At 41.5% G+C, this 12,093-nt stretch overlaps 1 protein-coding gene across 1 annotated transcript in view; it reads left to right on the top strand.

The window, feature by feature from the left end:
• znf385a (zinc finger protein 385A) overlaps window positions 1–12,093 on the top strand; it is a 72,598-nt gene that overhangs the window by 37,520 nt on the left and 22,985 nt on the right. Inside the window, exon 2 of the mRNA XM_043225148.1 lies at window positions 6,140–6,285. Within this exon, the coding sequence (XP_043081083.1) occupies window positions 6,140–6,285 (146 nt within the window). The remainder of the gene's footprint in view (window positions 1–6,139; window positions 6,286–12,093) is intronic.

Here is a 12,093-nt window from a genome sequence, read left to right as displayed (position 1 = left end):
ATAACATATTTAGCATTGCACACCGCATACTGTTTCACATACCGTTTTAAGAGGCAGTGTACAGTAGTATATTCCATTCCAGGCAGTGGCCCTCATTTGTATCTTATCCTTTCGCTACTGGGCTGTGAAACTACAGTAGTCAGTTGAGTTTTATGAGTTTTTTCGACTCATATTTGTTGACGCACTCGAGCCGAGGAAGCCAGGCGAGGTGCAGAAGCGTCGAGAAGCGCGTTCATTCTAATTAAATGAGATTCTTAATGAGTAGCTCTCTCCGCAGACCTCGAGCCACTTTCATGTGCTCAGCCAGCGGCTCACAGAGGCGACCGGGCGCCCGGATTGCCACGTACGAAATGTTTGAGAATTAAAAAGCGTGAAAATCTGTCGGAACGCACCACTTTTTTTAAAAATAGCAAATGCATGTTTTTCTGTTCGTCACAGCTTTGACCGGTTCGGGCTAAGAAAGCGTCACATTACAAGCAGATGCATGCTGTGTCTTTTACCGTATTTCCGCTGCCACCTCTTTATGCAGTTACAAGCCGCTCTGTGTGTTTCAGTGATAAGATCGTGTTTGTGAGTGTGTGTATTTTATCCCGAGGTTGGTTTTGATGGCGGATTGCGTTGGCGGTCAGATGAGGGGCAGTCTGTCTCTCCTCGTCGTTCTGAGACAGGACTGGAATAGCGAGCAGTGCTATGCTGCCGTCACAGTAATTGGACCTAAATTGGTTAAATGAATGAGCCATTTCTGCTGCCTTGGTCACAGCTGAGGACAGGACGTACATAGGCCCAGGTCCCCCGACCGGACGGGTCTGTCAGCATACAGATGCATCAAAAGAAAGAAATTAATTTACCAGAGACAGCATGTTTTTTTTTTCTCTCCCCATCAGCAGAAGCAATGAATTTCGGTTGGAAAGCTGATTTGATTGTTTTCCTTCTAATTTACAACTGTAGACAGTTGAAGACAAACCTTGACCTTATCATCAGACTGTCTTGTCTGGCCTTCTTAGATTTCAGCTAATTAAATCTCTCCCCGGCCCAAAAAAAACCAACAAAAAACCGTACAGGCGTCAGCAGTGCATGACAAAACTGTCACTGGCGATATGAACAAAAATGAGTGCATATACCAAGCCTACTTTATTCATAAACAAATGTAAATGTAACACAAAAGCTGTTGCGGCACATAATCATGAATTGCAAACACGGTGCGCCGTGCTGTCGCCGCATACTTTAATAATTAAAACATCGGAGGAGTTGCACATTCAAAAGCAAAATAATGAAAACGTACAAAGAGTTTTTTGTCCCATGCTGAGTGCTTCCTCTAATATACACCAACTGTTCCTGCTTATAGCTTTCGTTTGATGGTTGGAGGAGATGACACCTGTCTGCTGTAATACAAGCAATAATTACACAGCACTTTGTGTTCTGGAATATGCAGTGCAGGTGGCTTTTAGAGGAAAGATCTGGGCTTTTTGTGTAATCTGACTTTTTACAATGTTTATACATAACAAGAAATTTACATTTTGCACCTGACTTATTTGCACTGAGCTATTTCTGCATCGCTAGTGGCACCAAACGGAGTTGCGAATGAATAATGGAATTTCATAATCAAGGGAAGTTTACATAGGGATTTTTTTTTTTTTTTTTACTATCGCATGATTGTGGGTGTGAGGTCTACTTTTAGTTGGTTACTCCCCAGCAGTGAATGGCGCTAATCTAAAGCTCATCAGGATGGCTGTGATTAAAGTCCACAGAGCTAGTGAGAGACAGACAGACAGAGAGCGGTGGATTCAGAGGGGACTAAACATCTATCTGCATCTCTCATCTCATTAATCTGCATTTGCTCCAATCTCTCTCTTCTCTGGATCATCTGCGCGACAGGTGCTCAGTGAGGGGCTCTCGGGGACCCTGGCTCTCTCTCAATCTCTCTCTTTCTCTCTCTCTTTCTCTCCGTCCAATTTGTTCAGGGCCACTGCTGCTTGCCAGGGGACATCTGTGTTCATCCAAAGCCAGCCATCCTCTTCTTTCTTTTAACCTTTCTCTCATTTCTTGCTGTTGTAACCATTGCACCTCTTATTCTTCATTCGCATTCCTATTGTTTTTACTGCACGGATGATGTATCTGACACTTTTCACAAAGAGGATACAAAATAGGCAATTTTAATCCTATTAATCATTATTAATTTTCCTTGTTCTGTTAGGTCACCCCAAAATGAAAATTCTGTCATTAATTACTCGCCCTCATATCATTCCAGACAGGAACACAAATATTTTTAGTAGTAATAATGATAATGACAATATGTATGTAGTGTTAGGCAATAATTGTGATTAATTGCATCCAAATTAAAAAAGATTTGTGCACATAATATGTGTGTATGTATAAATACACACCCATGCATGTATATATTATATTCATACATATATATATATATATATATATATATATACACATATATTTTTTTTTTTAAATTCCAATTATACTGTTGCAAAAAATGTGTCACAATTCCTAATAAAAAATATAATAAATATATATAATAAAACCGTTTTTAACGGGAAAATTATACTGATATAAATCATTTAAAGTAGAGTTTACTACCATGAATAGAATCAAAGCTAAATAATGGCACCAATTTGTATACTGTATGCTTTCAAATTTGGAGTAATGTTGCCCAGGGGAGCAGCCTGAGGCCAGAAACGCTGTGCTGTTCCCTCGGGTGCCTCTCCGCACCTGAAGAAACCAAGTCACCGATTTCTCTTCCACCGCAACCAATTAAACTACTGACCTCCCAGTTTGAAGGTGACCAGCCAAACTAATGAGATACAGCTCAGTGCCTTTTATGCACGTTTTAACAGCAACATCCTTTTATTTTCCAGCCATCGCAAAAATCTTCCCTCCTTTCCTTCCGTAGCTATGTCAGCCTTGACCTCATCATGATTATTCCTTATCTCCAAACCGTTTCATCCTTATCTCCGCCCCACGCGCGCTCCTCACAATTACGCCAGCCCTCGGAAAATGGCAAACGGACGGCCTAAGAAATAGGATTGCCAAGCTTCGGTATTAGAGTGCGGCGAGCACGCCTGAGATTCCATTTATCAGGCCCAAACAGGCTCAGAATTATTTGAGTTTGTTGAATCGCTTCCCCTCGCCTTTGATCTTCCCGTGCCCTTCTCTCTATTTATAAACCCCTCCTCCCCCACTCTTTCTCCCGCACTTCTCCCATATCCGCACGCAGCCCTGGATCACTCTCTCCCAAATCCTCTTCCCAAAGATTCCTTTCACACCGGCTCCTTTATCCCCCTGCGCGTCCGTCCCTCGGTCCCCTCGCCGCAGGATCTTTAAACGTGCTGATTACGGGCCAGGCGTGTGTTGCAGGATTCCTAGCGTGTCCCCCCCGGTCCTCCCGCCCCCTTCTCCAGCCCGATCAGGTTCCCGCAGCTTGTTAGGAGAATCAGACTCAGATACAGTGGCAGAACAACATCTCCCCCTGCGCCACATGGGCTTGATGAGGCTGTTAAGACCGCTGGTATTATCATCAAGGCACTTTGTTTGTCAGCGGAGGATCTCAGTGTCCAATCAACACGCTTGTTTGAAGCCAGTTGTCATTGAGCCAGTTTATTTTTCGTGGAAGACTAGTTAAAGCGCCATACGTTATCTGAGCAGTAAGTACGAGATCTTACTCCCGTTTTTGTAAACGCATGACGCTCGCGTGCACTTACCCCGTCACAGTGATTTACAGTGTGAGCCGGGCCTTGAAAGTGTTCTTTAATTTAATGAGGTAATTATACACTAGGGGCAGGAAGCAGACTGGACCTGATTTATGCATGCTGGCCGTGGAGTTTTGTCGCACACACTTTGACTCTGCTGCAAGGACAACTGTCCCCCACACGTTTCAAGTGCACTCGTGTTCCGCTCCCCTCTGTGTTTCTCTCTACATCTTTCCCTCGTTGTCAACAAAGCTGCGCCGTTTCTCTGCTGGCATGTGGGCAGACTAAACGGGCTCGGGTCCTCTCTGGTTGGATCAGTCACACATGTCCTGAATTATGTCAGCAGTGTATTGCAGTGACAAGCACACAGAGTGGCGGTGTACATTAGAGCTCAGTCTTCGGTCTTGTTTATGTGACTGAAGGGCATAGTGCCATTCAGAAAAAAAAACTCTTTCCTCTTAGCTAGTTAAATTGACGGTGCATTAAAATTACAGTTATTTAATCCATTATTCATTCATTATTTTAGCACCTTTACTTGCATAGTGACAATGGTTTTCAAATGTTTAAAAAACATAAAAATGTAAAAGTTAATATTCTTTAATGTATCCAGCATCACATTCATAGTAACCAAACATGACTTGTCGGTATGAATTTTAAATGTGAACATATACATTCATGTCATGTACTATAAAGTATGAGCAGATTTGTTTTGTTTTTTATAGAAGGAAAGCTTTTTCAGGCCTGCACAAATTTTTCCTTTCAACCCTGTTGAATTAGTTGAATGTTAAAAACTCTTATTATTACAATTAACTTATGATTATTTTTAATAACCATATATATTAAATAGACAGAATGTTTACAATTTTATAATATTTTTAAAAATGTTGGTTTGTGGTTACTCATAGACAAATGCAACCATTCAAAAGTTTTTGCTTTTTCATGCAGCTGCCTCGGGACCGCATTTATTGGATCAAAAATAGTAAAATCAATTATTATCAAATTTTATTACAATTTAAAATAATGAAGTTTTTTAATTAAATAGCCTGTGATAGTAAGTCTGAGTTTTCAGCAGCCACTGCTCCATTCTTCAGTGTCTATATAGATGAAGGACAGTAAATAATGGCTTTATGGCATCAGAAGAATGAGTCATAAGAATCGCTTTCTTGATATCTGCTTTTTCGAGCTTGAAAGCCCCCGATAACTATATACTCAAAGAAAAGAAAGTCTCTTTTGGAACAAACGACAACATCTGAGGATAAGCAAATTACACCTTTTCCATTTTTAGGTGAACTATCTCTTTAAGGCACACTGCGGCACTTTTGAAGAGAACCGTTTGCAGCAAAAGGCAGTATTTAGAGTGTGAGTCATGTGACTTTTGTTGAGCACTGCATCAGGGACCAGCAGTGCCCACAAGCAACCACTGGCGCTTTCTCTCTCTCTCTCTCTCTCTCTCTCTCTCTCTCTCTCTCTCTCTCTCTCTCTCTCTCTCTCTGTCTCTCTCTCTCTCTCTGTCTCTGTCTCTCTCACCAGCAATCTTGCAACCAGTCTGCCTCCTTATTCTCGCTGTTCTCCTTCTCTCCCTCGCTCTTTATCTCCCTGTGTGCTGCACAGCCAGCGAGGAGTCTTGCATGCCTAATTTGAGTTAATGATGCCAGGACTCGTCCAGGCCTGAGGCTCCAGCAGGAGAGCAGGAGGAACAGCTGTGGCCAGGCTGAGACAGCATATCTCTCGATCTCTATTTCTCCTTCTTTCTTTCTCCTTCCCCGCGCATCCTGACATGTGTGCCCACAGCAGCGCGGCCTAATGACGTCTCCTGCATGGGGAAACCATCTCAACCGCGCAAGGAAATCAGGAGAGAGTAGTCTTGACGAGCAATCTTGAAATAGAAGCGGAGAAGGGCGAAAAATCATCCAAGATTAAGGAGGAGACAGGCAGCGAGGGGAAGAGGGAGAGAGATAGAAGGAAACAGATTTAAGACTGCAGGGAATTTGAGGCGAGGAAAATCCAGCAGCAGAAATTAAGCAGCTTAAAGTAACTGCTCGCTAAAGCTTAATTCTGACGAGAGGGTCCTCACACGGTTTCATGCAAGAGGTTGCGCGGGCTGTAAAGGATAAGAGAAGACAGGCTGACAGGGAACAGAGACTCGGTGACGTGGATTGGGAGACAGAAAGAGAGAGAGATAGAGGGGGCTGTTTCATAACCAAAGGTTGACATCTCTCTGATGAGTTTTGTGCTGACAAAAAAATGTGTCAGCACAGCCACCTCTGAGCCTCCGTGCTTCACCTCTGTACGGCATGAAAGTCAGAATTTGAGCAAAGGCGCTTTATTCGCGCTTGATGTTGCAAGTTTTACTCCGTGACGAGATACTAAGCTCATTCGGAAGTTTAATGAAAGAATTAGTGCGTTTGGCTTCTTTAACTTCTTTCTTCTCGTCTCTGCAGGAAGCATCAACCGAACAGGGGCCGTCCCTACGTTTCTGCGGACCCCCACAGTCATCCAGCCTCATCTGGATATGAAGCCCTTCCTGCAGTTTCCGATGGAGACTCCTCCTCCGCACAGCGTTGGGCTCTTCCACAACTTCAACGCGGTGAGATTAGGCCTCTGAAAATCTGTGCTGCATTACTCCCGAAAAAACAACAAATATGCTATATTGTTATTTTTCATGGAAGGTGTTGTCGGGACACCTCATGCCGTTTGCTATCAGATTAGACACGGTTTCTATAAACGTTATTGCCTATAGTATGTCGCAACATTATTGGACAAAAAGTATGGTAATTGCATTAAGCTAGTGATTCTCCGTTTTTTACTTTCAGATGAATACAAAATCAAAAATAAAAAAGCAATGAAAACTACTTTGCCATCACAGGAATAAATTACGTTTTAAAATATTTTAGAACAGAAAATATATTTCTGTATTTTCGGTCAATTAAACATACATTTTCCAAGCAGAAGAGAGAAGAAAAACATTTTAAAAAATATTTCAGACCCTAATCTTTTAAACAGTACATTACAAAGGAGGTGGCTTTTAAATATTCAGAAATGAATGAATAAAAAGGGATGCTGGTGGGGAGCAATATAAAAAGCATGCAAAAATTGTAATTCCCAGATATTATTATAACACAAGTGGGGGACGGTAAGGAAAGTTTTCTAAGGCCATGCATTAAATCTTGATCTTGATTTTGGTCACCATTCCAAACCTACACGGCTTTCTTTCTTCTGTGGAATATAAATGAGAGATTTTGAGAAACGTTAAAGTGGATTTTGTCAACAGTCAACATTATCCAAAACATCACAGTAATAAAATAATGATGAAATGTTTCACTGTTATGTGCACTATTCCTTTGACTGAAACAATTCCCCTCCACTATTCAGATCTGGTGTAATAATGTCATAATAGGGGTCGGATTATATAAAAGATGACCTTAAATATTATACCTGGTTGGTTTGTGTATGTGAATGCCGTTGGACGGTGTAATGCTGTGAGTTCTCTCATGTCATCATGACTTATAGCTAATCATTTTGATTAGCATGCAGCTCATTTCACTCTCTCAGCACTTTTACTCCAGAGTCTGTTCTGCACATTTCCCAGATTGCATTCTGTTATGTAAATGAGGACGCTGGTCAGCAAATTGAATGAGAAAGGTTAGTCGTGGGATCCAGCCGTGCCTGAGAAGCCCATCGTTTGTATCCCCTCTCCTAAATTCCCTGTATTTGCCTGCACTTGTTGCCGGTGTGAAAGATGTTCTGCCCTTTGGAACGGTCTCGTAACACAGAGAAGGAAAAAACACTCTCCCCGTGCCAGCTCAATAAATCCACATCACACATTGCCTTCCAATTCTGCCAAATTATTATCTTTTTAGTAAAAGCCAAGGGATGTTTAAATATTTTGAAATATGCATGAGCTCGTGAAAGAGTCAGCATCTAAGAGCTTAACTAATGTCTCTTGTACTTACTCCGTTTATTTTATATTCATACACTGAGCTGTAATCTTTAGATTGAGGCAGTTTTAGCATTGCAGCAGGCTATTAATCACTACGGTTAAAGGCTCAGTGCGAGAGTGACCGGATGTCCGAAGGGGAAATTCCTGTGATGTCCAGTAGGGGGCGATGTCGGAGAGGCTGGAAGGACAGGCTGACCTCTCTCTAGGACACTGCTGAAAGCACACTGCAGTGTTTACGCCACTGCCTAATGGAATACTGACATTTACAAGAATTCACTCGCACAGACTGTAATATATATAGGCTTCTATTGAAGTATTACACCAACAGCTGTCACCAGTTGTGTGGTTTAATAAATTAATTTTGACAATTGATTTAAAATGAGCATGCACAGAACTGAACCCTATAGCTTCACTTTACATTTATTATTATTTATTAATATATTTTAATATAATCTCACCAAGTGGTTAAATAATTTTTTTTTAGATAATGTTTTACATTGTTTAGTACTATTTAATTTAGCAGAACTGTCAAAAATTAGGACTTAAAATCAACTGTGCACAATGTAATAATAATCAAATGTGCTCATAAGGTCTCTGTTTCCAATGTTGAATTGGAAAATGTGATTCTTTCTAGTGAATTTTTTTTGGCAGCAAATATAGTTTTGAATTTTAAATAGTGCTGTCAAGAAATTAATCACATCCAAATCCAGGTTTTGGGTACATAATATATGTCATGTCATTTTTTTCATGTGTGTTTGTGCATATGTTGCGGTATTCTAACATGAAAATTGTTGAATAAAGTCATTATTATCTATACTTTAAAGTATTCCTCTAGCTTCATAATATTAAGGTTGCACCACTGATGTCACATGGACTATTTTAATGATCTCCTTCCGGGTCTTGAACACGGTTGTTGCATTGCTGTCTATGCAGGGTCAGAATATCTTAACTTGTGTTGTGGTCATACAGGTTTGAAAACGGAATGAGTAACTAATGTTACTAATTATTAACATTTTCATTTCTGTGTAAACTATCCATTTAAATCTTTAAATTATTAGGTACATTATATTTATTTTTAAAAAATGCATATCACTCCTTATGCAGCTTTTTAAACTCGTTATGATTAGCTTTGCTTGGCAAGCTGCACTTTCAAAGTAGCTTCTCCAGCGCCGCTTATAAACACACGATACGTCAGCTGTGCTCAAGTTGTTCCGTCTGGAATCGCATTCATGTTGGAATGCAATGGCCTGATCAAACAGACTTCGAGCTGTGATCTAGTTCGAAGTATTTTTCAAAAAATTGCGGGTTTGGCCAAATAATTATTTTGCTTTGTAAATTTCACCAACATCAGATGCTTTTGATCAGCTGTAGATAGCGCCGGGGTGGACCGCAATCTTCCATTCCTCCACAGTCCAGCTGTATTTTGTCTTTAATGTGATTTGGCTTCTACCTGCCTGTCTGAGCCAATGCGCCTGCAGGCACTGAGGCACCTGAATAATTTATACCAAGCAGCTGGTTGTGGCGTGGAAGTGCAGAAAACCACCCTCAGACACTCGCTTATTCTGCGGAATCAGGAATTTCAGAGGCGTTGAATCGGGTAGCTCGTGCGCCAACTTGTTGCATCTCACCTGCAGACTCCTTCAAGTAAAGCCTCGCTTTCTTTCGCTCGCAAAAGGCGCCGTTTATGCTCACAGCTTGCCAATTTTCCTCACTGAGTAATGCAACTCCACGTGGACTTTTGGAGTTGAAACCTTTTGGCTGCATGCACTTTACCTCTGATGACCCCCTCGAAAAACTGTAATTTTCGACCTTAATAACTGGAAGATATCACAAGGCATTAGGAGTTCAAATATTTTTAGTAGTCTTACTCGTTTAACCCGGGTCGCCGCTGTATTGGTTCCACATGTGTTGTAGAAGTATGTGGCAAGAGCGAGAGGACCGTCATGACGGGGGAGCCGGAGGAGGGCTGAATTCTGCAGCTTGTGCTTTTGATAGAATGAGGGAGTGGAGGGTTATTCGGGGAGTGAGAAAAAAAAAAAAAAAAAAAAAGAGGGAGTGCATGACATTCTTAGTGCATCTGGGCAAAATAAGCAGTCGGCGAGTGAGCGTTGTAGAACAGAAAGAGGAAGGAGATCACTGAAAGAGAGCACAGGAAAGGACGACAGAATTTATTATTGGAGTAAAAAAGTAAAATGGGAAGGAAAGGAAAGAAAAGCAAGTAAGAGGCAGAGGAAAATGAAGAGAGAGCATCCAACCAGGAACGTAGTCTTGGCTTGCTGTGAAGCGTCAGGAAGGATGGAGGGAGGAATGGAAGGAAGGTGGATGAGATTAAGCAACGGAGAATGAGAAACCAAACCGTAACGGCAAGAGTGACGAGCGACTGTGGAAAAGAAGCAACGAAACTAGGAAGAGAAACAACAATTAATCATACCGCGGACCTGCAGACGCAAGAATCGCTCGCTGGCGTCCCCAGAAGGGGGCACAGAAGCGTGTGAATGTGGGAGAATCAGGTGGTGTGGTGGGACAGCTAGGATCCCTTCTGGATGAGTGACACTCTCACACACACCCTCCCACACACAAACACGAGCTCCCTCACCGAGGATCCAATGCAGCTGCGAGATCCAAGCGCTTCTGAGGATAAGAAGGTGAGTGCCCTACGGCTATAGCTCAGTCAGAGACAGAACAAAGCTGAGTACTTTTCTCTGTGTAGAGTGCTGGACAGCATTTGTTAGCTTTTGTGGGATGTTTTATCTGGCATCGCACCTTCTTCTGTGTTTGAACGCAGTGCATTTTGGGCTTGTGGTGTTCGGCAGGCTGAAACACCCCATGGTTTGTATTAACTGACATGGGATCTTGTATTGAAAGTATAAATGGAGACTCTTTGTCCATACACTTACAAAAATGTAAAAGCTGTAACTGTGCTAGTACCTTTTCAAAAGGTGCATTTTAGTACCTTTTAGATCCTGTTGTGTACACTTTGGGTACTAATATGTACCTTTACAGTATGTTCCACTGAAGAAAGAAAGTCATAAAGCTTTGAAATGATATAAGGTGGCTCATTTTTTCCATAAACTATCCTTAGAAGGGGTCATTAAAAGGTCTGTGCTTTTATAATGAGAAGAATTATTATTATTATTTTTGGACATCAGTTTGAGGGATGTGGGATTCCAGCAGGAGCATCAGGAGGTCATATGACAGACGCTTGCCAAATGGCTAAATGTAACATGCACTGTTAATTGCTGACTTTGATAATTAGTATAGATGCTGTGTCTGCCAGTACCATAAAAGCAGCATGTTGCTAAAAAAACAGCAATATATCACATACTGGGATAGTTATCTCCATAGTTTAAAAAATTTCCATACAATGTAAATCAGTGTTGTTTCAGACCCAACTGACTTACATCTTTTGATCTTCAAAAGAAAGAAAGCCATGTATAGGTTTGGAACGACATGAGGGTGAACAGATGATGGCCAAATACACTTTTCCGACTAAAATATGCCTTTAAAGCATCTTTCAGCTGTGGTTTGGTGGTTTCTAATGTTAGATTCTTGAAGCATCCGCAAAAGCTGTATCATAACATCATTTGTACTGAAGGAAATTCGCCAAGATGTTGGAAGAGTAAATCACCACCAGCAGAAGACCACTTCAATGCAGCTCTATTTTTACTTCACGGCATGAAGCATAATGGACCAACACCCAGGATTTTGGTCTATAGATGCATGTTAACTTCTGTATGTTATTAAATCTTGATTAGAAGGGTGTTTTGAGTTGAAACGCAGCCAGTAGACTTAAAAAAAAAAGACATGAGCCTTTAAAAGTAATCTTTTTCTTATGAGAGGCCTTTGATTTTTTCCCGTGGAGACTGTCGGAGCCCCTCCTTCGTCCGTTTCCTCGCCGAGCCTGTTAGTACTGACAGTTGTATCTATTGATGTGTTCTAGCTGGAGGTGTTCTGATTACCCAGCTAACTGCCAGCTTCACTTAATCCTCTGGAGATTCATGAAGGCAAAGCCATAGAACAACATCATTGTGGCTAATCCAGTGCCTGTCTGACTGATGTAGTGTGGACTTTGCACATGCACAACGGCATCAGGGCCCTCCACGGATACAGAAACAAGTTTTCAGGCCTGTGCCAAAAGAGATAAGAGGCAAAAATCTGAGGACGTCCGGTGCAAGGCCTGCTAACCCACAAACTGTGCTGTCAACCTGAACCACATCTCGGCTCTCTGTGTGTTTGCTTCTAGTAGTGGGGGTTGCTTGGATACGGTCCGTTTGCAGATTTTCAAAATGTTTTTGTTTAACTAGGAGAATATTCATTTCAGCCTCTCCCTGTCTTTCCCAGCCAAGAGAAGATGTTCCAAACTGGCCCGTCTTAAACTATTGTTCTTAGTTGGAATGAAAAGCACAACTATTATAGATGTTTTTGAAAGGTTAAACATTTTCTTTCTGTAACTAC

Source organism: Puntigrus tetrazona, chromosome 23 (genome assembly GCF_018831695.1).
Source record: "Puntigrus tetrazona isolate hp1 chromosome 23, ASM1883169v1, whole genome shotgun sequence".
Taxonomy (NCBI): domain Eukaryota; kingdom Metazoa; phylum Chordata; class Actinopteri; order Cypriniformes; family Cyprinidae; genus Puntigrus; species Puntigrus tetrazona.
This window is presented reverse-complemented; position numbering and strand designations above follow the sequence as displayed.